At 56.8% G+C, this 25,333-nt stretch overlaps 2 protein-coding genes across 12 annotated transcripts in view; one reads left to right on the top strand and one right to left on the bottom strand.

Annotated features, from left to right (window-relative positions):
- Positions 1-2,823: 2,823 nt before the first annotated feature.
- On the top strand, positions 2,824-8,686 carry NKIRAS2 (NFKB inhibitor interacting Ras like 2). Of its 6 annotated transcripts, none has more exons than XM_007054723.4 (4): positions 2,824-3,034; positions 4,646-4,753; positions 5,516-5,757; positions 6,812-8,686. In XM_007054723.4, the coding sequence occupies exons 2-4, from the start codon at positions 4,660-4,662 to the stop codon at positions 7,049-7,051; spliced, it is 576 nt and encodes a 191-aa protein (XP_007054785.2). In that variant the 5' UTR covers positions 2,824-3,034; positions 4,646-4,659; the 3' UTR covers positions 7,052-8,686. The 6 variants fall into 6 exon arrangements, with proteins under 6 accessions (XP_007054785.2, XP_027690790.2, XP_043392722.1 ...); XM_027834989.3 differs by having other exon boundaries at positions 2,891-3,034; positions 4,618-4,753; XM_043536784.1 differs by having other exon boundaries at positions 2,971-3,034; positions 4,507-4,753.
- A 521-nt stretch (positions 8,687-9,207) lies between these two features.
- Positions 9,208-25,333, bottom strand: part of ZNF385C (zinc finger protein 385C) — a 186,541-nt gene continuing 170,415 nt past the window's right edge. For 3 of the 6 annotated variants that reach the window (XM_043536779.1, XM_043536781.1, XM_043536782.1), the window contains 5 exons: positions 23,409-23,568; positions 20,505-20,846; positions 15,622-15,809; positions 14,802-14,915; positions 9,208-12,944 (listed from right to left, as the gene is read on the bottom strand). In XM_043536779.1, coding sequence (XP_043392714.1) covers positions 12,720-12,944; positions 14,802-14,915; positions 15,622-15,809; positions 20,505-20,846; positions 23,409-23,568 — 1,029 coding nt within the window. In that variant the 3' untranslated portion in view covers positions 9,208-12,719. The remainder of the gene's footprint in view (positions 12,945-14,801; positions 14,916-15,621; positions 15,810-20,504; positions 20,847-23,408; positions 23,569-25,333) is intronic. The other 3 variants (XM_043536780.1, XM_043536783.1, XM_037886882.2) reach the window with 1 other exon arrangement.

A 25,333-nucleotide genomic window follows, 5' to 3' on the forward strand; every position in this document is an offset into this window, starting at 1 on the left:
CCTGGGGGAAGGGGGGAGCCCAGACCTGGCCAGCCTGGGGGGATGGGAAGGGGGGAGCCCTGGGGGAAGGGGGGAGCCCAGACCTGGCCAGCCTGGGGGGATGGGAAGGGGGGAGCCCTGGGGGAAGGGGGGGAGCCCAGACCTGGCCAGCCTGGGGGGGATGGGAATGGGGGAGCCCTGGGGGAAGGGGGGAGCCCAGACCCTGTCCAGCCTGGGGGGGGATGGGAATGGGAATGGGGGAGCCCTGGCCAGCCTGGGAAGGGGGGAGCCCTGGGGGAAGGGGGGAGCCCAGACCTGGCCAGCCTGGGGGGATGGGAAGGGGGGAGCCCTGGCCAGCCTGGGGGGATGGGAAGGGGGGAGCCCTGGGGGAAGGGGGGAGCCCAGACCCTGGCCAGCCTGGGGGGAGCCCAGACCTGGCCAGCCTGGGGGGATGGGAAGGAGGGAGCCCTGGGGGAAGGGGGGAGCCCAGACCTGGCCAGCCTGGGGGGATGGGAATGGGGGAGCCCTGGCCAGCCTGGGGGGATGGGAAGGAGGGAGCCCTGGGGGAAGGGGGGAGCCCAGACCTGGCCAGCCTGGGGGGATGGGAATGGGGGAGCCCTGGCCAGTCTGGGGGGATGGGAAGGGGGGAGCCCTGGGGGAAGGGGGGAGCCCAGACCCTGGCCAGCCTGGGGGGAGGGGAAGCGGGGAGCCCTGGCCAGCCTGGGGGGATGGGAAGGGGGGGAGCCCAGACCTGGCCAGCCTGAGGGGATGGGAAGGGGGGAGCCCTGGCCAGCCTGGGGGGAGCCCAGACCCTGGCCACCCTGGGGGGATGGGAATGTGGGAGCCCTGCCTGGGAGGCGGCAAGGGGGCCATGTTGGTGACTTGCAGAGGGCACCTGAGATTGGCCCAACGTGGAGCGGCTGCTGGGTGGAGAGCGACACTGGACGTGGGGGGCATCTGGCCACGCAGCCTGACGAGCTCTTGGTGTCTGTTCAGCGCCTAGCCCTGACCCCCAAAGGGCGCACCTAGGTCCTGCTGTAACACTGCTGATAATAAATGGCAGTGATAATGGTGCAAATAGTAGACTGCCATGCTAAGGCATCCTCCCGCTAAACCACCGCCCCGTGGCACCAAACTGTTACCGTAACCACATTCACAGATAACAACCACTTACAGATAATTCGGTTCCTAAACATCAAGCTGTGCCCATGCCTTAGGCCAGTGGTTCTCAACCTGCAGCCTGCTTGTGGCCCAATCAGCACACTACTGCGGCCCACGTGGCATCCTCCGGGCCACACAGGCAGTGTATCTGTGGAGTGGATGTGGCCCACATAACACACAGAGAGCTGCATGTGCAGCCCACGGTGGTAAATAGGTTGAGAACCACTGCCTTAGGCCCTGAGCTTGCACTGAATGCGGAGGCTCAGCAGGGGCCTTCCCACACAGAGCTCATTTCAGGATCAGGTCTTTATTGCATATCTGCGCGATCTTTCTGTTGTGACCCGTGTCCTTCCTGGCCTGCCCTTGTCCATGGTGTTGCCTGCTTAGGTCCTGCTACAAAAGACCCCTGCACGCCCACAGAGCCCCCTGCCTCCAGCGGGGCTCCACGCAGGAGCAGGGATCAGCCCATGCAGTTCTCCTTGCAGGGCTGTGTGCTCTCTAGAACAGGAGGCATGTCTTTGCTCGCTTTGGGAGCGGCCTAGCGCTCCTCCAGGTGCTTGACGTATCATTAAAAAAAAAAAAATTAGTCATCGTAATGATGCTTTTTAAAACCCATGTCTTGTTTTCTCTCACAACAATGCCCTGACGTGAGCCTTCGGCAACTGAGATGTCATCCCAAATATTCTTAAAGCTGAGTGGGGGCTAGACTGTCACGCTAGATTTCGGGATATTTGCAGCCAGAAAGCTTCGCTTTCTTCAAAACCATCTGGAATCTCAAAGACAAGAAGATCAGAGCCGAGTGGGGGTACTTTCCCTCCATATTTTCAGACATGAAAGTTGCTGGTTCTTTAAAAAGCTTTTCCTTAAACGGATGATGTGGCCCTAGTGGCCATTAGTTGCCTGAAGTGGCCTTGGTTTCCGTTTTTCTTGTCATATTTGCACCATGCCTGGTGAAGTTTGATGGGGAGGAAGGGGGAGGGTTTCAGGAAAGACCCACTTCAGTGGGGCACCAGGGCCGCAGGCCTGCAAGCTGGGGGTCAGGAGGCTGCCAGACAAGCACAGACCTCTCATGCCGTTAACTCTGGCCACTACGCAAGCTCAATAAAGATCTCTTTCCTACAAGTCTGCCTGGCAATTGCATCTTCAATGCTAATGAAAGAGTTTGCAGGTTTCCCCTCCCCCCCCCCATGAAGTTACTAAGAACATGGTCACGGATGAACCTTTGGGTGTGCGTCTGGAGTTAGATTATTAGGTAATAAGAAAAGGAGGACTTGTGGCACCTTAGAGACTAACCCATTTATTCGAGCATAAGCTTTCGTGAGCTACAGCTCACTTCATCGGATGCATTCAGTGGAAAATACAGTGAGGAGATTTATATACACACAGAACATGAAAAAATGGGTGTTATCATGCACACTGAATGCTTCCGATGAAGTGAGCTGTAGCTCACGAAAGCTTATGCTCAAATAAATTTGTTAGTCTCTAAGGTGCCACAAGTCCTCCTTTTCTTTTTGCGAATACCGACTAACATGGCTGCTACTCTGAAACCTATTATTAGGTAATGCAGCTCTGGTTTGTTTTCCCACCGTACTGAGACCGGCGGGCTCCAATGGAAAAGGAAAAGGAGGACTTGTGGCACCTTAGAGACTCACAAATTTATTTGAGCCTAAGCTTTCGTGAGCGACAGCCCACTGAAACCTGTCATTATGGAAAAGGGAAGCACCTGTCCTCTGCAACCCTAGATGGTGCTGTCCTGCTGCTGTCGGGCTGTCTCGCCTCTCGGGTGCCCTGCCTTGCTGTCTCTGATTTCCCCTTCCTTGGTGGTGAGGTGAGTCAGCCAAGCCTGAAGATTTAGGAAGAGGAGAAAGCAGAGACAGACAGCTGTCCTGAGAAGGTAGGCAGAGGACCCCCCCACGCCATCAGAGGTTTGCTGTGCCATCTGGGTGGGGGGAAAGGGGGAGAGACACAACTCACAGATGCATAAAGCAAGAGCCAGCTGCCTCTGTGCATCCAGTGCAGCCAGAGGCCAGCTGGGCTCGTGATCATGCCAAGGCTGCAGTGGCAGCCGGGCCCCGGGCAGCCTAGACCCTGTGATCATAGAATCATAAACTCTCAGGGTGGGAAGGGACCTCAGGAGGGCATCTAGCCCGACCCCCTGCTCAAAGCTGGACCAATCCCTAATTTTTGCCCCAGCTCCCCAAATGGCCCCCTCAAGGATTGAACTCACAACCCCTGGGTTTAGCAGGCCAATGCTCAAACCACTGAGCTCCCCCTCCCCAGCCTTGCGGAACGCCCAGCCCCCTGGGCCTTCTTGCCCACGTTCACTTTAATAGCCGCTCTTCAGCTTCGGCAGGATTTTAGGTGGTGGGTTCGTTCCCGGGCCGAAAACTCCCGAAGGAGCGTGCGCGTGCATAGGCCACGGGGGTTCAGCTGGATACACCGCCGGGGGCGCTCCAGCCCGGCTCACAGAACGGGGAGAAGGGGGCTGGTGAGAGGGAAAAGACCGAGTGGATCACGGAGTGCCTTGTTCTAGCTGCTTTCCTGGCCCCTGGCCTGGTAGCATGTGAGCCCCAAAACCATTGATGGAGGAAGGGGAGAAGGGCCCGCCTTTGGTAGATGGGGAACCGGAGTACAGAGAAGTGAAGAGACTCACCCAAGGTCACCCAGGACGTCTGTGGCAGAGCTGGGAACTGAACCCCAATCTCCTGAGCCTTAGCCCAGTGCCAGACCTTTCCTGTCTTCCCTTCTGCCCCCTACCTGCACAGGGTTTGGGCTCTAATTTCTCCCAACGCCCTCATCTGGTTGTGAAAACCATTTTACCGTCCCCCCGGCCACATGTACCTCGCAATTCACTCACCGGTCCCTGAACTGCAGCTTCCTCTGGGAAGGAGGGTGGCAACCCCGCAGCACAACTTTGGGTAGAGGGGGGAGTTTGGGCCAGGGGCCCCAGGAAAGTCCTGCCTCTTACCAGAAGTGTCCCAAGGAATTGTTAAATGCTCCCACAGATGGGAGCTCAGCCTGGGAGCGATGAGGGGACCTTCAAGGACTGACTGTGCTGGGATGCAAAGCTGGGGTTCCAGAGAGATTAGGGGATGAAACCTGCGATTCGGACCCCTCATTATTCCTTCCAGCCTAATGTAATGCTAGGTTTGCCCCTTGCATCAGCCCTGGGCAGTGACCCATGGGGCTTGTGTCCCAGCCACCATCTGTGGAGGGGGCCCATTAGTGTCACTTCAGGGTCACGTGCCCCAGCGGCCCCCCAGCCCAAGGAGTAAGAGACCAGGCTCGGTGCAGGGGGTGGCTGAGCTGACCCCTAGCGTCCCCTTCCAGCCCTAGGCTTCCAGGGTTCTCCTTGTCCCGGGGCAGCGCCGAGCGCTGAGCACTGGGGAGACTGGGCAGGGCCCAGGAAACCTTGCGAGCTCCAGCCCACGTGGCCTTGCCCAGTTGACTTGACTTTGAGAAGACGTCTTCCTCCAGCTCCAACGTCCCGCTCTTCGGTCCCCAGGAAAGAGACCCCAGATGGGGAAGAGCTGCAAGGTGGTGGTTTGCGGCCAAGCCTCAGTCGGGAAAACGTCGATCTTGGAGCAGGTCCTCTATGGGAATCATGTGGTTGGTAAGTGTGGGGGCAGGGCGGGTGCCAGCAAGGGGGCGTCCTGCAGCCCCCCTCATTCTTGGCTTTTTGTAAAGACCAACCCCCTGACAATAACAAATCAGTGCCTAGCCCAGCTGTTGACGAGAGACCCTACAATAACAAATGAGCATCAACCGCCCAGTGGTCCAGAACACACTCTAGTGGAACTGCCCCGCCCTCTGCAACTAAAGTGGACGAGTGTCAGCACATGATGGAGGCAGACAGGGTGGTGCAGTGAGAGACCGGGGATGGGGACAGGCGGGTTTGGCTGCCAGTGTCCCAGGTGGGGAGAATAAATTGAAAAATACCTGGAGATGTCGCCTCCAGCAGCTCCTTTCTACAGGCTGTTTTCCCCAGCAGTGCTGCTCTACCCATGGATGCGGGAGACCTGAATGAGCAAGGAGCAGAGTATGAGACTGGCCTGGGCAAGGAGCTGCTATGATGTGGTAATACCTAGGGGCCCCAGGCAAGCTTGGGGCACCATTGTGCCAGGCTCTGCCCCAAAGAGCTCCCAGTCTGAACAGAGCAGACAAAGGCCAGGAGGGGAAACTGAGGCACAGGGAAGGGGAGGGACTTGCCCACGGGCACTCAGCCGGTCCGTGGCAGAGGCAGCCATAGAACACAGTCCTCCCGACGCCCAGTCCAGTGGAACAGTGCGAGGATGCTCCTGCCGCAGTCCTCCGTCACGGCAGACTCCGCAGCCCAGCTCCCCACGTTACCCCACGCCCGCCCGCCTCCCTGCAGGTTCCGAGATGATAGAAACCCAGGAGGACATCTACGTGGGCTCGATCGAGACGGACCGAGGGGTGCGGGAGCAGGTGCGGTTCTACGACACCCGGGGCCTGCGGGAGGGCGTGGAGCTCCCCAAGCACTGTTTCTCCTGCACGGACGGCTACGTGCTGGTGTACAGCATCGACAGCAAGGAGTCCTTCCGGAGGGTGGAGCTGCTCAAGAAGGAAATTGACAAGTGCAAGGATAAGAAGGAGGTGAGGCATTGCCGCAGGGGCAGGCACTGAGGAGGCTTCCCCAGGCACTGGAGAGCGGGGCGGGCTGGGTATGGGGGATGGAGTCTCCTTCCCCGGAGCTCCCCATCCTGCCCAGCCGGGTGAGCGCGTCCTTCTGGTGGCTTGTCAGTGTCCTGGAGGAAGGGAGTCGGGGGGGTCCCCTCCCCGCCACCGGCTGCCCTCTTTCTTGGATACTCAGCACAGGGGCCGTGAGCAAACAGGCCATAGAGACCGAGCTGGGGGGGATGCAGCCAGCTGTGTGTGTGTGTGTGGGGGTGGCTTGAGGGGCTGTATTGCATTCTGCTCCTTGGAGTTCCCCTTTTCGTCAGAGGCGATTGGTCTCCAGCGCTGTCAGTACGGCACCACATTCAAGGTCTCTCTGCTTTTTCTCCTCTCCTTGCCCCTCCCCTCCCCCTGGATTTTTAAGTCAGCCAGCAAGTGGCTGAGTTTGCAAGCGCTCAGCCGGCGCTTGTGCTCACACCCTGACCTCTGTCGCTTTGCAAACTGGGGTTGGAAAGCCAATCAGACCTCAGGGCACCAGCTGGCTCAGAGAGGGACTGCTCCTTGCCACCTACAGCCTTGCACGACTGGCCAGGCCTGCTTGAGCAGAAGGGAGGGAACACTGGCTGTCCGGTGTCGGCTGGGGGTGACAGCGGAGGGGAAGACACACGGGAGGGACCAGTGGTCTGATCCGGTTTGGCAAATCCCAAATCCCCTTATTTCCTCCTCGGAAAGACCCATGTAGCCTCTGCCCAAGCTCCAGCTACAGGGAACTGGGCAGGACTCTCTGGAGCCCATCAGCTCTGCTGCTCAGCTGGCCACATGGGTGGGGGCGAAGGCTGGGCCAGGACCCACACGGCCCCGCCCGAGCACAGCAGGGAATCGGGACGGAAGGCGCCAAAGGGAAAGAGAGATTCACCAGAAAGACGGCAGTGCTGGGGGTGAAATCCGCAGCAGCCTTGTCCCTGGGCCTGCCCCAGGCTGCGGGGCCAGGCAGCCAGCCCTGAGTGTGCTCTGTTTGTGTGTATTCGTACAGGTCACCATTGCGGTTCTGGGCAACAAGTGCGACCTGCAGGAGCAGCGGCGCGTGGACCATGACGCGGCCCAGCACTGGGCCAAGGGCGAGAAGGTGAAGCTGTGGGAGGTGTCCGTGGCCGACCGCCGGACGCTGATCGAGCCTTTCACCTACCTGGCCAGCAAGATGACGCAGCCGCAGAGCAAGTCCGCCTTCCCGCTGAGCCGCAAGAACAAGGGCAGCGGTTCCATGGACGGCTGAAGGCCTGGCCTCCCCTCCCCCGGCCACCTCGCTCCCCCGGCGCATCCACCCTCTCCTGAGCTCTGGGGTGTTGGCACGAAGCCTGGTGAAGGGAGGTGCCGAGTGGGTGGCGGGGGCTTGGCCCCTGGCTGCACCAGGCAGCATGGCGAGGACCCAGTGCCAGGGATGGTCGCTGGGGGCAGTGAGGACATCTGGCCCATCCCTGCTGCCTGGAAGGGGAGGGCAGCCTTGGGCGGCTGGTCTGAACTGGGGATTCTCCCAGACCGTGCCCTGGGAGCCCTGCGAACAGGCAGCTACTGGCCTGGTCTCTGCTCCCAAACCACAGGCTAGACAGAGCCCTCGGCAAACACACTCCTTGCCTTGGCAGGGGGCTGCGTGGACAGCAGGAGGCCTGCAAAAGCCTCACGGGCTCCAAACTCCATTTGGCCCATTGTAACTCTTGCCCTGAACCTGGAGGGGAGCGTTCCCTCCACAAGAAGATCGTGACACTACCTAGCTCCTTCCTCCCCCCGTGCCGCAGAATGCCCTGGCCTGGCTCCCCAAAGTTCCTTCCTCCAGGCTGGCGCTGGAGCCGGTGCCCAGCCGGAAGGTGGGCTCTGAGCTCCCCGGCTGTGGAGCCGTTCGGCTCCTGAACTAGTCCCTTGAGCACAGTGGAGCTGGAGCTACAGGCGAGGGGTGAAGGCGCTCATCGTCCAGGCCTCTCCGCCCACCAACAGGCACCTGCAGCTGGGGAGGTGGATGGGGGCTCCAAGATTGCTGGGCTCTTAGCCCCATGCATGCTGCACTCACTCCCTGGGGGCTCCGTAGCTGCCTCCCTGAAGATCGTGGGGAGCAAGGACTGCCCTGGGTCCCTGCAGAACCTTCACTGTCTGCTGGGCTCCTAGGCCACCCCGTCCCCCCTCAGTTCTTTGCTGGCCCCTCTGCAGCAGCAGAATTGGGGCGCTCAGGTGAGGCCAGGCCGAGCAGAGCTTGGGTTTAGGTTCATTAAGCTCATTAGAGCCTCGTCAGTGTCCAAGCATGTCAGAGCTTTCCCATGCTGCGATCCCAGGCCGAAGGCCAGGCCAAGCCATGATGTCAGGGTTGCGCCCCTGCCTCTGATCCCACTACGGCCTGAGCTGAAGACCCCAGCGGGGGGAGCTCAATGCAGAAGCCTGGGCGTGGGCCAGCCGCTAGAGGGAGGCCACGCACCAGCCATTTGCATCGCTCGTTAGGCGGGTGCAGCTCAGCTCAGCTCAGCCTCGTTGCTGAGGAGCAGCTGGCCCCCGGGAGACACGTTTCCGCCCTGCGGCTCTGTTGGGCTGACGCTCTTTGGACGGAACTGGGGTCGGGCTGCAGAGGTGGCCTCAGCAGGCCATTAAAATGGTCAGTTGGCCAAGAACCAAGGGGGTTAATTTTAGATGGTCCCGAGCTTCTCCTTGGCCAGAAATCTGGGATGGGAGGGAATGTGCTTTGGCTGCTGTGAGGGCACGACTGGGGCTCACTGGGGTGTCCTGGATTAGCTCACCCTGCAGCAGGGCATGTTCTGGCTGGTGTTTCTTTTTTTAATGATTGCATGGATGTAATCTCATGTCAGAGGCATGTGGAGCCCCTTCCTCCTGGTCAGCAAGCGCCGTCAATAAACTCAGCTCAGCTGCTTTCGGAGCGGGTGTGCTTCCCGGGAACACGGCTGGCTGGCGGCATGGCACTACGATCGGGGCCTAGCTAGGGCCACCTGCGGCCGAGGAGCTCCCAGGCCCTGTTACACACTAACAATTTGTTATTGGTCCAGCCTTTCATGGAAAACTAGAGGAAAAGCTTGACCCAGGCCATCCTTTGGCTGGGGATGTGGCTGATTTTCCCCAGCCGCTGGCTACAGGGTGAACGATCCTTTGGCAATCCATCGTGGCGGATGTGTTCCTATTTCCACCTCCGCAGGCTCCAGCCTCACGGTCCCAAAGAAAGATGGCGCGCGAAAGTCCAGGCGCATTTATACAGGTTCCTTTTATTTACTGAGTAACACAAGAAAGCAATGAGATTCGATTATCAAAATAGTTTCCTTTCCCCCCCTCCAACGGTTATAGTACATCAAAAAATATACACTGAACAGTACAGAGGGTGTGGGGGGGTACTGGCCAAGTCCCTAGAGGCTGTTTATTTTGTTTGCTTTTTAGTTGTGAAAATCAAACATTGTTCACATCACGCCAAGGGTATTTACAGAGGGGCACACGTCAGCGCCGGGGCCTATGACCTACCACAGCGTATGCGAACTCAGAGGCGGTAACTGCTTTGGCTAGCGCAGGGGGCGGCGTGCGGGGGTCCGGAGGTGAGGGGGACAGTCGAGTGCTCTGAAGCAGCCCGTTGCAGGATGGCTGTGACGGGAAGGAATGGCTTTCAAGGGGTTAAAGTGCGAAGTGTCCTAGTGTATCATGACCCCGCCGCTGGGCTGAGGGCAGGTTTGACTCTGGGGAAAGCGACCGGAGTCTCTCAGGGTGGAGTGGGGGCCATGGCTAAAGCTTTGTGCTTCCTGAATTCCTAAAACGACCACTGCACAAGAGACAGCAGGCGCTGCGGCCCCGGGGAGGAGACCGGAGCTGGAGCAGGATGGTGGCGGGAGGGAGCAACCCCAGCTAGAGGCAGATGGAGGAGAGGCTGCTGCGGGGCTGGACGGCCGGTGCCAAGGTAAGTCCCAGATTACCTGGGGGCTGATGGCATTAGGGGATGACCGGCATCACACAGAGGTGTCCAGATCCCTCCCTTGCCCCATCTAAAGCTTCGTGAGGGGACGGTTTGCCCAGTGGCAGCTCCCACCACCAGCCCCCGCCCCCGCAATGGGATTTATGAAAGGGGCTCCTGTGATCTGCGGGGGGTCTAGCCCCCACCGGGACTCCATTCCCTTGTGGACGCCTGGCAGAGGATTCGCCCACCCTGAGGCCGTAAGGGACGGAGCTGGTCCCCTACAGCTGGCTGGCGCTGGGGGTTATTGCAAAGCTCCGTAGGACACATTTAAACCCCCCCAAAAGAACCCCCCAAGGTTTCACCTTCAGGTGCCCAGAAAAACTGGCATCAAAATGTGCCCCTCCCCCCAGCCCCAGGGCTGGCTCTCCCAGTTCTCAGCCCCAAGGCCTGACTCTGGTTTACCCCAGGCAGGCCAGTCTATCCTGCACCAGCTCCACGCACTCCCAAGCGGGGAGGGGGAGAACAGTCTCCCCGGCATATCCCACGTGTTGAGAGCTGCCATGACCCCCTGTAGTGCGCTCCTGTGATACGCTGTCTGAGCTCTTAGCACAGCCCCCTCTAGTGGGCTGGTCCTATAGGGGATAACAACCCACTACTACTGCCAGTTCAAGCGGTAGGAATCTGCATTGTGGTGCTGTCGGCCCCAGGTCAAACCCCGCTGGTGACCACGCCAAGGGGGAGGGGGTTGTGGGACAGCACCATCAGGCCTGGCTCTGGGGACCTCCAGCACTAAAAGCACAATGCTCCAGCTTGAGCTATAACCGACCCATCTCCTCTGTGGATCGGGGACATGAAACACACAGACCCGTATTGCCCAAAGCACCCAGGGCCTGCCCCTGAGCTCTGGGGAAGTGACAATCTCACGGCCCCATGGTGTTTGGAAACCGTGTTCAGCCTCCAGTGGGGGGGGCGGCAGGATCCTCCCTGTGCTGCCCGAACGCCTCCTGACACACAGCTGGCGTGTTCAAGTTCAGCCATCGGACAGGTGTGCTTGTGCGTGGGGACGGCGAGCTGCCCAAATCGGAGGGCAGCTCCGCTGGGGGCCCAGAGCCTGTGCAGTGGGGAGCAGGGGGCTCGCTCACAGAGGTGCATGGTTCAGTTTCTGCTCCGACCAACATTCCTCGCTGTACAGACAGAGCGGGCACCGCCGCAGGACGCAGCCCGGCTACCACGACGACGGGCTGCTCCGTTCGGATTTGCATAGATCGGGACGGGTTGTCACTCCGGCACAAGGTCCGTGCGGGTCGCAACCTTCCTGCATATTTCTATTTACAGCGCGCTACGGAGCCCAGAGCGGCTCGGTGACTGTTCAGACCAGGTCCTCGCGCCGTCTTTTAACACAGTGAAAAACAAACCCATTGCTCCCATAACGCCTAGCACGGGCCCTGGAGCCCCACGGTCTGCAAGCTGCGCTCAGAGCATGAGAGGGACAACGCCACGGGCTTGTTAAACGAACCTGCTCTTTGATTCTGGGCTGTCGGGCTGAACGAACAGGGAATCCTCCCAGTTTCCTTGGAAGCTCCTAGTTTCAAGGGGGCTGGGTGACTGGATTGTGTCTGCTGGCCTGTTAACAGTAGGAATGCTTTGCAGCTCTCCAAGGAAAGGCGCTATGGAAGGACAATGTGCTTTATGAACCTTCACTCAGCCTCCCTGCGAGGTAGGGACAGAGCTATCCCCTGCTTAATGGGGGGAAACTGAGGCACTAAGAGGTGAAGCACCGTGGCGCAAGGGAGTGAATGGCAGAGTTGGGAATAGATGCCAAGGAGAAGGGCCGTTCTCTACCCAGTTGACTCCAGGCCTTAGCTGAACTGGGAATGGAACCCAGGTGTCCTGATTCCCCACGTCCTGTTCTTACACCCTGTCTCAGGTCTGGGAGGAGAATCCAGGAGTCCTGTTGTCTAACCACTTGACCCGTGGTTTTCAACCTGTGGTCCACGGACCCCTGGGGATCCTCAGACTATATCTCATTTCCAAAGGGGTCCGCAAATTAAAAAAAGGTTAAAAACCACTGCTCTAGACAAACGCTCCTATCCAGTTTGAGTGGCCCTCCGCTGCACTTCCCGTGTTGGACGATAATGTGTTTTCTGAAGTGAGCAGCAAACAGGTCTCTGCTGCCAAGGAGCCCCGGGGTTCAACTGTTTGTTCTATGGGAAAACGCTGTCCCTGTTTGCCGGTGTCTGTTTTTGTTCATTTTTCCTCTGGATTTCCTGCTGCTGAAATGGACCAGACCAGAGGAGCTGGAGAGTAACACTCCCTGCATCCTCAGATCCATGTGCCTCATGTCCCATGCAGGGCTTAGGCTGCGTCCTCCCTGCTACAGGTATGGAATTTGTGCTGGGGGGTGGAATTTGTGCTGGGGAGGTTTCTCCCACTGGAAACTGGCCTGAGATCCACCACAGACTCCTTCCAGCAGGGCCTATGATCTGGGGGTCGCCAGGAACCTGGGCTGGCTCTGAACCAGCAAGCCTCAGAGAAAGGCCCTCCCTTTCCAGAGGGTCAGCCAGGCCCCTTCCCTGGTTTGGTTTAAATGAATCACTGGGAAGGGAATGAATGAAAAACTCACTAGCCAAACAGGGGCACCCGCTGGCCACGGGCATCAATGGGCCTAGGGGATCCTGGCTCTGTCCCTTTAACTGAATCCAATCAAACCAGACATGGAGCTGTGTTTTCGGAGAGCTACTGAGTGAGTGGGTGGCAGAACCGACTGGGGCACCGGGCGTGGGTAACGGGGGCACAGCCAGGCCTGGCAGAGCAGTCAGACGGGGAATCTCCTAGCCCAGTGGGGACCCGCTGGGAGTGAAAGAAACCCCCCCGCCCGCCGATCAACGGTTACAAAGAATCATTTGCCTTCAATCGGAACAGAGCCCTGTCCAGTAGTGCTGCCCCTTGCTGCATAGCTCCCGGGGCTCTTCGCCGCGTCCGGGAGAGACGGAGCCTTGGAGGGCGCGAGGCTCTAGTAGGGCGCGAAGACGATGGGGCCGGGCGTGGCGCGGACGTGGCCTGGCGGGGTTCGGAAGAGCGCTGGTCCAAGGAGCGGGGCCTGGAAGAGGGCGGTGGCGGTGGCTGGTCTGAGGGTGAGTGGGCCGGGCATGGCGCACATGGCTGCCGTGGTGAGGGGGCTCGGGAGGAAGCGGGTGGCCAAGGTTTTGGTGAGGTGCTTCTGCAAAGCCAGCTTGGACTGTGGGGGGGAGAGAGAGAGAGAAAGAGACAAAGCACGTGAACCACTTGGCTGCAGGAGGGGAGAGATCCTGGCACCGCCGGCTCTGCGGGGGAGTGGAGCAGCCAGCCCTGGGCTCAGGGTTAGTCTGATAACAGGCATGTGGGCACGGAGACAGGGGTCCAATAGAAAAGGAGTACTTGTGGCACCTTAGAGACTAACCAATTAATTTGAGCATGAGCTTTCGTGAGCTACAGCTCACTTCAGTTTCTATTTCATAGGAACTGCCCCAGGGGATCAGACCAAGGACGCTTCTAGTCCAGAGCCTGCAGCTTCAGAGGAATCCAGCTAGGCTCCTGACCTCAATGATATCATGTGGACATGAGTTCCACAGGCCAGTCATTCATTGTGTGTCGGAGGGGGGCATATTTCTAGGTCTCAGTTTTGAATCTTCTGGCTTTCAGTGGATCCTGGACTTGGTCTTTGGGCCAGACGAATGCAGACCGCTAACCCCAACCCAGAATCCATCCACAATGGTGACTCTGGGGACTCAACTTGAGCCTCCATCCTATGTTTCCTACACAGTAGAGAGAGCCACGAAGCTTGCACCTGTCCAGGGAGGTTCACAGCTGATAGCCAGAGGCCTTTCTCACAGATCTACTCTAGCTTCCCCTTTGAACTTCACGGCAGGGATCCTTGGGTGGGGCTGTTGGCCTGGGCTATCCAGGAGGTCAGACTATTACACAATCCTAATGGTTCCCTCTGGCCTTAAACGCCTGTCCATCTAGGTAGCTATTTCCTTTAACACTGAGCTGGGAATCCATCGGGTCAAGGAGCTGCCAGTATCAGGTTCGTCCTTGAAAGGACTTGACATGCGGCCGCAGGATGCCTCCAACAGCATTTCATCCTGTCTCCCTGCACAGACAGGATACTGCTGATCTGGGAGACCAGGAAACTACGGAGCACTTTGCGTCCTAGGAAGATGCTGAGAATTCTTCCCGGATCTCAGTGACCCCTGATGCGCCGGAGTTCAAGTGTCCCAGGTTTTGTTTCCAGCCGGGGGTCGGCGTGCACTTGGAATTACTCCTCTCCCCACTCAGGCCCTGTCTCCCCACCAAAGCAACCCTTCTAAAGCCATTTGTCAAGAACTTGTCTGGTGGCAGCTCACAGGGCAGACAGGCCAGGACTGGTCTTAAAGCAGCTGGTCAGCTGGGAGTAGGGGGCTTGAGAATGGCTCTGTACAAAACTATTAGTAAGTGTTAGCAGAACCCTTTTCTGTATATGGCATCAGAGCACAGCACCGATGAGGCCAGGGAGCCTGGGGTTGAACCTACCTGAGAAATGACCATCAAAGCATCAATTTCCCCCCTCGGGACAGGAAGCAGAAAACAAGGCCCAGCATAGCCGACTGTTAGCGCTATGTCACTGGGACAGGACTAGCTGCGGCTGCGCTGCAGACCAGACTCGTGACTCTGTGAACGAACCCTGGAACTTGGCATGAGCTGAACAAAAACACTGCCAACCCCAAGCATTTAAAAATTGTGAGTCAGCCCCCCTAGAAACCATGGGATTCAGGTAAAGATCATCCTCTTTTAAAAATAAAAAACACTGAGTTCTTCTTCTTTGCTTTGTGGTGTCAGAGACTGTAAGAATCTCCCTTCCAACCTTCCCTCCACATTCACGAGGGCTAGAAACTCACTGTTTTGTTCAATGAAAGCTGAGATTCTGACATAACCAGAGGACTCCTGGAGCTGGGGCTTTGAAAACAGAAACCACCACATATCACAGGCCTCGTGATAAAATCCCATGAGCTGACAAACAGTGTGAGCAACATTTCAGACAGGCACCATGGCCGGAGGGCTTCTGGGAGACAGATACCTTCAGAATACTCACTGCGAGGACAGCGTTCTTCTGGAGCTTGTTGTACGGGCTGTATTTTGGCTTGGGTGGCTTCCCAGCAAGCCTGTCTCTGTGTCTCCGGCTGCTCACATGCTGCAGATGGAAAACACAGAGTCACACACGTGGACAGTAAACAAACCCACTGCATGCGAAGTGACCCTGCAAAGCCAAGCTCTCCGCACGGTCTAGTCACTAAGGGTGAAGAGACGGTTCGCATGGGGCATTCGTGTTCCGCGGAAGACCCCTGCTCCCAGAATGGCTTTTCTCAATACCTTGGGCCCTGGGTTACCCACCTGGCAGCTTCTTTCCGAACAAGGCGCTACTGAATATACATACGTTGACTTATCTGGAGCTGTGCCAGGCACCCATTTCACTCCATCGTCTGATCCCTGCGTCTCTCCATCTCCTAATCCCCAGCCACCCAGCCCCTCCACGCCGGCTCTGCAAACCTCATGAAAACAGCAAGTGTTGTTCTCTTCCCCTGGAGGGGAGGAACAACCGGGCCCAGGCAAAGGGATTCGTCGTCCCCCCACTGCACCACAGAACTGCGCTTTGCAAGGTGCCATTTGCAGTGGGGGGTTTTTTCTGGGGGATCTGGGAGTGCACGGATCATCCTGCCAATCGACCCCCTAAGGATGTTTTGGGGGGCTGTGGGGCAGGACCCTCCCCACCCCCTGGCACTCGTGAAAAGCTCAGGGGCTTGGGTGCTGAGACTGACCCCGTGCCCCTGCCCAGCGAGGGGAGAGGCCAAGGAGAAAGTCCCCCCCTCCCCGCACAGTGGGAGAGCTGGAGGTATCACCTGTTTGAGCTGGGTCTCCGAGTTGACGTAGATCTCGCACACTTGGCAATGGAATGCCTTGTTCTGGATGTGGATGCTGCCCTTGTTGCCAATTCTTTTGGACTTGTGCCCCGCCCTGGGGATGACCTTGCCCCGGCCCCGCCGCATCTGCGTGGTCTGACCCTCCAGCATAGACTTGTGCTTGGCCCCTGGATGGCAGAGGGAAAACGACAGACCCTCAGCAAAGGGATCAGGCGGCCGGCGTCTGGATTAAGACACCGCTGAAAAACGCAGTGCTCCGGAGGAGGCGCAAGACGCATTTGGAAATCTTGCCGCTTGTGCTGTTACTCATGTAAGACTCTCCCCACCCCACACCCACTCCCTGTATGGACTGAGGAGCCTAGACCCCTGCTACAGGACTAACTCCCCTCGCTGGTAGCAGTGGTAGGCTGTTCCCCTCCATGGACTCGATTCTACAGGGGGACGCCAGACTCTTTGCCAGGGTGTTATACAGTGGGTGAGTGCTGGAACACAATGACCAGATGTGTCGTACTCCACTGTTCTGGCTCCCCCAAAAGTGCCAGACCGGCCTCTGAGAGCGTGCCGGTAGGACTCGAGCTCTGGTGTCACATTAGCGCCATCTCATGCGGTTAATTTAATCAATTGTAGGGGTTTTCCACCCGCTCGGAAGCTGTTATTTCTGTCCTGCTCATTGTTCAGATTTAGTTTCCTGCTTCTAGTCACTTTCTGGCAGGCAGCTGGCAGTGTTTGTCACTACTATTTGCATTCGAGTAGCAGGTACTGGCCCCAGCTGACACTGGGGCCCCAATACACATAGTGAGAGATGGCCCTTGGCTTGAAGAGTTTACAGACTAAATAATCACAACAGACATGGGGTGGGAGGGGAAACTGAGGCACGGAGCAGGAAAGGGGCTTGCACGAGGTCACACAATGGGTCGGTGACTGAGCCAGGATAGGAGTCGGGTCTCCTGACTCTGAAGCCCAGTGTCTCCCAGCACTTAGATGGCGGCCGCCAGGGAAAGCACAAACAATCCCTGTTCTCAGAGCTCGGACGTTTTTCCCTTCATGAGAAATCCACCCATTAGACATCACCCAGGAGGAGAACTTCAGAGCAAGCTAGTAAAACACCAGCCAAAGCCCAGAATCCGAACCTCCCGTGTGATGTTCCACGGCTAAGCTCAGAGTAAAACCTCTAGGGCCAGTTTATAATCCCTGACAGTATAAGAGTCTGAACTGGAATTGCTGGAGGATCTGGCTCTAAGGAAGGTCTAGGAGCCAGAGGAAATTGTCTCTTGGGCTCTCCTCCCTGCACAAAGGCATCTCTCTGCCCCCTGTGCCTTGCAGCCTGACACCTGGTGCCCAGCATGTGGTGTCAGAGTCACTATGAGCGGAGGTCGTTTCTGGGATCTCTCGCTCCCCCAGGTGTCGGGCGGTCACAGCGCTGGCTAGCTCAGCATTCCTTCCCGGGCCCAATCTCTGAGCCATTAGGCAAAGCTCTCGCATCCTCCTGGGGCTCAGGTTCTGGACAGAAGCGCTGAGCCTGCTTTGATCTTGGGCATGTGTAATACGAGAAGACGGGGCTGGCTTCGAAGGGGATGATTCCAGGCCCCAAAGAGACTGGGTCTCTGCTGAGTGTCCTCTGCGTGACATCCGCCAGCCTGTGGTTTGAGCTCTCCCTCACGCTGGACTAAGGGCTGCACCGGCCTTCAGACACTGCATGCTGCAGGTTTTACATAAAACAGCAGGAGATCTGCCAAGAGCTGGAGGGACTAAAAAATCAGAGCCAAGGTGGGCGGGGGGGGGGAGTGAGCCAAGCTCAGCAATGCTCCCAGAGGGGAGAGGAATGTAAGATCTACACAGAGTGATTCCCAGCTCGGGCTAGCTCCAGGGGGCTCCTACTGGCTCGGCCCAGGGTGCGCGTGTGACTCCCAGCTGCAGCTGGGACCAGCTCAGCACGGCCCCGGGGCAGGCAACCCCTGTCTCTTTTCAGCTCTGCTAGAAAACGGCTCTTTTGGCTGACCCGGTACAGCTGCCACCTACTGAGCTAGTGGGACCCGGCTCCAAGGAGGCGAGGCCTGCGCATGCAGAAAGCACGGGTCTGGCCCCAGAATGGGCTGGGCTGTGTGGACATGCCTGCTCCAGAAGCAGGGCTGCTCAGTAGCTCTTCTGTCAAGTCCTTCCCCCACAGATCTCAAAGCGCTTTACCGAAAAGGGCACGTTATGGGTGGGGAAACTGAGGCACAGAGCAGGCCTTGTCCAAGGTCAGAGCTGGGAACAGAACCCTATCCAATACCCTCACCACTGGGCCACCCTGCCTCTTTGCAGGCAGTGATTTCTATTCCAGAACGATTTCTCAGCAGATCCTGCACATCCCATGTCTCACCCGGCAGCATTTTCCCCCTTCCCGTATGTTTCTAGAGTTCCAGAGAGGCATCGTAGAAACCCTCGACCGGGACTTTTTATTTATTGCTCAAGCAGCGAAAACTGACTCGACCAAAGAGTTTATTTATTAATTTATTGCTCTCAAGACCTTCCCTATGTGGTTTCCCAAGTCTCGGAGGCTTGCTGGATGTCTCAGCCAGTCCAGCTAGTTGCCAGAGAATATCCCTCCACAAAGAGCTTTGGCAAAACTGCTCTTTCAAGCATTTACTAGGGCACATCACGGAGTGTGTCGGCATTAACTGTGGTCTAGGGAGGTACATGGAAGTGGCTGTCAGTAGCCTAGCAGATGAGCAATGCCCAAGGTCACAGAGTAGGTCAGTGGCAGAATCAGGGATAGAGCCCAGGAGTCCTGACTCCCATTCCCCCGCTTTCTCTAGGCACTCTGCACACCCCAATCAGAGCTGGGAAGAGAACCCAGGAATCCTAGCTCCCAGTTTCCCCTGCTCAAACCCCTATAAAGACCATGTTCAGCCATCTGGAGTGGGGTAAACCTTAGGGAGTGCGAATCCTTTCAGAGAGACCCCCCCATAAACAACTGAAATGAAATAAACAGCAAAGCAACTCCCCACCCTTTTTTACTGTTAAGCTCCCAACTAGGAACCTGACACTCCACTGACTCTGTGCCCGGCTTCTGTGCTATAGCAGTAAAAAAAACCCTGAACATTTTGTTTGTTGGTTGGTTCTTTTTCCTCAAATCAGCTCCTACATTTGTAAGCCGAGCTGACAAAAGCAAAAGGACATGTCTGCAGCTAAGCTGAGCCACTGTCCTTAGCTGACCTTCCTGCTCCTGAGCACCGCCATGGCAGAGTCTGGCCGTGTTTCAGAGGGTTCGCTGGGCTGGACGATTTAATTTCCAGCTTTCACTGAATTTGGGGGCCCCTCTCTTTTAAACCCGGGTGTAGTTCTTTGTTTTTTCTATTTCGTTTGCAGGGTGGTTGTTTCTAAGCATCACATGAAGAAAAATTTCAGAGAGGTGCATGGAGCTGCAGGGGATTCAACAGCCACTAGGTGTCACCATTGCTACGGAGGAGTGCGGCTTGGAAGGAACAAAGCAACACTCGCTGGCTACCCCAATAAATGCGATCTTATTCCGCGTTATTTTTCAACCCCAAGTAATTCTAGAGATTAGACAGGGTCGCTGATGGCAGCCCCCAAACTAGCAGCATGGCTAGGTCTGTTGCCACTCTTCTGCGTTCGGAAAGAGGCTCATTTGCCATATGCCAACTGGAAAGCTGCATGCCTATGCTGTGTGTGTCTGTCTGCAGCTCTCAGCCTCCCACATCCGAGAGCAGAAAGGAACATTATAACAGGGCTTATTTTTCACATTCAAATTGCTTTACAGGCGTTAACTAATTACTGCTCACAGCCCCCGACCTGTGCCACAGGTGGGTGATAATTGCTCCTAAATTGAGGCACAAGAAGCTTTTGCTAATGTTGGAATCATGCTTCTTCGGCAGGCAATGTTTTATTATTGTTTGTATTACTGCAGCCCCTCAGAGCCCAGGCATGGATCAGGAATCCATTGCACTAGGGGTGGGACAAACACAGGACCAAAAGCTTGTCCCTGCCCCCCAGAATGTACAATCCTCCCCAGCTTCACGGAGTCGTGGTCTTTTCTGATGTGCATAATTTGCAAACACAAAAATGTGAGCAAGTGTCTGGTTTGGGTGGGGGAGGGGAAGAAATGGAGGGGGGGGGATTTTCAAAAGCCCCTACTAGACTTAGGAGCCAAAGTTCTATTTTCAAAAGTGGCTTAGACACTTCGGAGCCCAAGTCACTTCGGAAAATTAACTTAAAAGAAAACGACTCTGGAGTATCAAATATCCTCCAATTACTTGATTAAACGTATCTGAAAATGTCTTTAATTAAGTGACATGAACAACAGGAGAGAGTTCGACCTTGCTAAAATCCACCCCTGCAGGCATGAGCTAGATATACCAACACCACTATCTGCAAAGCAACTTAATTTACCCCTTCTAATTAAAGCAATATTAATTACCCCTCATGATTCCCCTGCAAGGTTTGTATGGCTCTATTTGTACAGTTTACAGTTGAGTCACAGAGGTAAATGACTTGCTTGAGGTCACACTGTCAGTCAGTGGCAGAATCAAGTAGAGAATCTAGGAGTGCTGGTTCTCGGAACCCCCTGGTCCAATCACTAGACCACATTCTCCTCCCAGAGCCAGGCATAGAACCCAGGAGTCCTAGCTCTCAGTCCACCTTGTTCTAACCATTAAACCCAGGAGTTCTGACTTCCAGTCTCCCCTGGTCTAACCACCGGACTGTACTTCCTCACACAGCTCGGAAGAGAACCAGGGAGTCCTGCGCTTAATCCTATCGACTGTGTTGCCCACCAGCGACGGGAAAGTAACACCATAGGGCCCTCGCTAGCACGGGCCACATGGGAGGCCAGGGCACGGCCTAGCGGCTGAGTCCCTTACCCGTGTTATGAGCCTCCAGCTGGGATGCCGAGTTCACCGTCACTTTGCAGGTGGGGCAGTAGAGGTGCTGCTTGCTTTTCTTCCCTTCCTTTCCTCGGTCAGGGGCTGAGCCGATGCTGCCGCCGCCCGATTCAGCGGCTGGCGTCTCAGCTCCCGGCGCTGGCAAAGAGGCCACACTGGTGGCATCCGAAGGGCCCTCTGACAGCTCCGAAACAGGCGGGGAGACCAGGGCTGGGACGCTGCCGGACAGCTCGGCCGAGGACGCCTCCGAGGTGGGGGTCAGCATGAGGCTGCTACACTCGGTGTCCGGCTCCTTCAGCCCCAGGAGGCCGTTGGCTTGAACTAGCGAAAGAGACAGAAGGGAAAGTTTTCCTTTCTTGAAAAGAATTCCTGGCTTCCAAAGAGCAACGAGGCCCCCGCCCCACCATGACATCACAGCCATGCTCTGGTCCTGCCTCACGGATCCCGATTTACCCAGCGCCTTTCCCATTAGCGCTTTTTATCTGCGGCTCATCAGAACTGGCCGCGGCATAAAAGCCACGATTAGCTCCAATCCCTCCTTGGCTCCAGGGAGAGACACTCGTTCCATCGGCCTCTTCCCTCCAACACGAAAGGAAGAGCCCTAGTGGGATAACTCAGCTGTTATCTGGCATGCTGAGTTCAAGCAGGAGCAGCGAATGCGTCCTTTGCTACAGCAGCTATCTCCGGTTCAAAAAGCCACCCTTGGAATCAGATCAAAGGGGGTGCGTTGCTTTGTGCCTCAACAGAAAGGTACAATGGGGCCCTCGCCAGCTTCTTTGCAAGCAAGTGAAATCGGTGCTTTCCGGAGATCATAATTAATTTCTCCTGGGTGCAGGTGAAAGCTGCTGTGAAGAAAGGTCGCCTGTCTGTCAAGTGACTATTAGAGAGAGAAGGTGGGGGAGGTCAGAGCTTTTATTGGACCAACTTCTGTTGATGCGAGAGAAGCTTTTGCGTTTACACAGAGCTCTTCTTCAGCTCCGTGTGTCTCCCCTCAACCAAAGGTGGGAAGGGGATGAATGTTTCTCTCCGGTGATTAGCTGGGGACCAGCTAATTGCAGAGGCAAACGAGTGCTCCTAGAACCTTCCCTCTTGTATTTATTTGCCAGTAGCACCGGGAGGCCCCAGCTGAGACTGGGCCACTTTGTGCGAAGTGCAGCTCAGACCCCCTGTGCAGGGCAGGCCCTGCCATGAAGAGTTTACAGTCCCAGCCCCAGACTCAGAACAGTGTCCAAGTCAACGGGATTTAAGTGCTTCACTGAGAGGGGATTCTTTGTTGAATCGGGGCCTAAACTGACGTAGTGACAAAGGCAGCAGCGTTTACAGACAGGGGCCTGCAGCCTAGAGAGACTCGCCCGGCATCACACAGGAGCCAGGAACTGAACCCACATCATCAGAGTCCAAACCAGTGCCTTCATCTCGAGTCCAGCCTTTGTCTCCAACAGAGGATTAGCTCTAGTTGACCACTGTCTTGTACTCCCATCACCTTCCCTGTTCCCACCCTCCACCTGCATCTTCTCCCTGTTCGGACTCTGGGGCACGTACTGTCTCTTTCTTCACATCTGTACTGCATCCGGCACCACGGGACCTGATCCTGAGCTGGGTGCTACCATGAACAACAACACTGGTGTAAGCACCTGGGGGCCACAGTACACGGAGCCCAGCTGGGCTGTTTCTACTGCTCCAATTCATGGACAGGAAAGCGATCTCGACCTCAGGCACCAGGAGGGAAGAAAGTGCCACTTGCTCTGGCCATCCCTGCAGTGGGTGCATTTATGACCTGGAGTTTACTGCATTACTAATCAGGACCCTCTTTAGCCTGATTAGCCCCTAACAATCAATGGCTGCCCAGAGCGAGGCCACTGTAAATAACTGGCACCGGTTCAGGGCTTAATCAGCCCTTTCTGATGTCTGAGGAAGGCCAGGTAATTAACAATAGAGTTGTCAGTTATGACGACAGACCTCTCCTTCTAAAGGCTGATCTGGGCCTTTCCCCCTTTGTCTGCTCATTTGCAACCCTTATTCTCACCCTTCCGGCTGAGATGGGGGAGGGATGAGTGAAACGTGTGACACACCCGCGAGTGGGGGACACTGTCTGGAGTCGGCCCCGGCCTCCTGCAGTAGAGATTGTGGTATATATCGCCAGGCCACCAGCTGGGGGACAATTAGCGCTGCGAGTGGGGAGGGTTTGGGCTTAGGGTGATTCTACACTGCAGCTGGAGGTGTCACTTCTGGCATGGATCCAGCTAGTGCAGTGAAAACAGCTGGGCTGGCTGCCCGAACACAGACCCAGAGCCTTGGACAGGCTGGTACTTGGGGGGCCCAGCTTGTGCCCCCATGGCTACCCTGCTACATTTAGCACACTAGAGTCATGGCTAGCGGGCATAGGGCTACCCGGGCTCACAGTCACACCCCCAGCAGCAGTGTAGATGGCCCCACAGGTGCCCCCAAGGGGCAGGCCGGGACACAGACACCAGTGGACCGGGAGCCAGACTGCTGTCCCAGCTCCCCACATACAGGGGTCACAGCTAATGACCCAGGCAAACCAGTCACCGAGCAATGAGGAGCCCTGCAGCCTGTTCCCAACCCTGCTGGCCTCTCGCTTGCTCATGGTGCTGTCAGCTGCCAGGCAGATGTCGTTTCTGACCCGTGCCAGCATGACGTTAATTGATATCTGGAGAGCAGCGCAGCTCCTTAGCGAGCTACGTGAAGAGTATCATGCTGCTGTTCATCCCAGGGGAACTATTACTGCAGGGGATGGCACAGACTCGGCCACCTCCTACTCCCTAAGAGCAACTGTTTGGTACAAGCTGACGGCCGAGAGCCAGGGGTGCAGGAAATCCCCTTTCTGGTGTCCGGGGCCAGGGAGGGCGGCTATGGCCATACCTGTGCTGTGGGGATCCCCACTGACGTCCAGGGTGGCAGGGAAGTCTGCTGGGATGTCCCGGCTGGTGGCCACTGCTGTTTTCTGTTTGTTCTTCACAGCTTCTATGGCTTTGAGTCTCCGGGCGTGTTTGTGGCCCTTGTAATGCGCCTCCGCCTGGTTCTAGGGAAGGGAACAGGGAGAGGTCAAGTCAGAGCACACGCAATGCTGCAACAGTGTACGAAGGCACAGACAGACAGACAGACAGGGCTGGGGAGGAGGGGGATGAAGGAAAGGAAAGGCTGTTCTGAGACCAACAGCAAGGATCCCTTGTTCTTCTGCAGCTCAGGAGCCTTAACGCGCTTTGCAAACATCTAATTAGAGCCATTTTATCTCTGTAGGTAGGTGAGCCCCCGTCTAATTAGAAGTTTGTTAGGGGAGAGAAAAGAACAGCAAAGAGAAAAAATGCAACCTCGGTCTCTGGTGCAGTCTCTCTTCTGGAGAAACCCAGGCCCAGCACCCGCTCTGATCAGCCACTCCAAGACCTGGCAAACTCGTACCAGCATCAGGCTGTCTAAGGCGTTGCACTTAGCTGCCTCTCCCTGGTCACAGGTTTACACCAGTGTCGGCCGGCAAAGCCAGACTCTCATGAGACAGAAGGAAAAAGGAGAGGGAGATGAAAGAGTAGCATAAAGTAGGGAAGGAAAAGGCCACACTGGGGGTGTGGGTGAGGGTTTCTCTCCTGCTGATTAGCTGGGGAACAGCTAATTGCAGAGGCAAACGAGTGCTCCTAGAACCTTCCCTCTTGTATTTATTTGCCAGTAGCACTGGGAGGCCCCAGCTGAGACTGGGCCACTTTGTGCAAAGTGCAGCTCAGATCCCCTGTGCAGGGCAGGCCCTGCCATGAAGAGTTTACAGTCCTGGCCCCAGACTCAAAACAGCATCCAAGTCAACGGGATTTAAGTGCTTCACTGAGTGGGGATTCTTTGTTGAATCGGGGCCTAAACCGACGTAGTGACGAAGCATCTGTGGCTGAGTGCGGGCTGCCCAGCGGGGCTTATGGGAAGGCAGCTGGGCACGTCCGTCTACCTTTAGGCGGCCCAGGTGCACTGGACCCCGCTCCCTCTTCAAGGGGCCAGTCACCATGTGATAAGGTGATCCTCTTTCTCCAGTCCCATGCCTCATTTGCATAGATACACAGAGTTGAAGACCACAAGGGACCACTGCGAGGCTGGTTTGGCCTCCTGCACATCACAGGCCATTACATTTCACCCAGTTCCCCCCGCACTGAACCCAGTAACTTGTATTTGACTAAAGCATCTGCCAGAAAGGTGCTAGTCTGGATCTGCAGACCCCCGGAGACAGGGAACTCACCACTGCGGGGACGTTGTTCCAACTGGTTAAAAGATGGTACCTAATTCCTAACTGGAATTTGTCTGGCTCCAGCTCCCAGCCTGTGGTCTGGTCTGGCTTTCTTGGCTAGACTCAAGAGCTCTGTAGAACCTGGCGTTTGCTCCTGGGAAGCTCCTTACACACTGATCCAGTCACCTCTCAATCTGCATATGCTAAACAGATTGAGCACCTGGCTTTTATCCATTGAGCTGCTCCTCACGGGGGCTCAGGAGGAAGGGGAGCTGGCTGCTGGTGCAGTGCAGCTTAGACCGAGCATCTCTCCAAACCTCAGGCTCCGGACAGTCCCTCGGGATACCTAACCCGCTCCAGATGAGCCCAGCCCAGTCCCCGCCCGGGCGGGCTCCCTGTGCCCCTGGGGGTGGTGTCTGTGCTCAGGGAGAGTCCATTAACCCACGGCTGGATCCTGTGCTGGCCGTAATATCTCCACCCAGCCCGGCCTCAGCTTCCACTCCGATCCTCCCACTCCGGCCAAGTTCCCGGGACGGCCCAGCCCGTTTGGGGGCTGGCAGTTTGAGGCGCAGCCCAGAGGCAAGTG

The sequence above is a fragment of the Chelonia mydas genome, chromosome 27 (assembly GCF_015237465.2).
Source record: "Chelonia mydas isolate rCheMyd1 chromosome 27, rCheMyd1.pri.v2, whole genome shotgun sequence".
NCBI lineage: Eukaryota > Metazoa > Chordata > Testudines > Cheloniidae > Chelonia > Chelonia mydas.

Coding starts and splice junctions, on each gene's coding strand:
- NKIRAS2 (XM_043536787.1), top strand. CDS start 5,164: ATGAGCAAGGAGCAGAGTATGAGACTGGCCTGGGCAAGGAGCTGCTAT. Junction 5,758..6,811: donor AGTGCAAGGATAAGAAGGAG/GTGAGGCATTGC, acceptor GTATTCGTACAG/GTCACCATTGCGGTTCTGGG.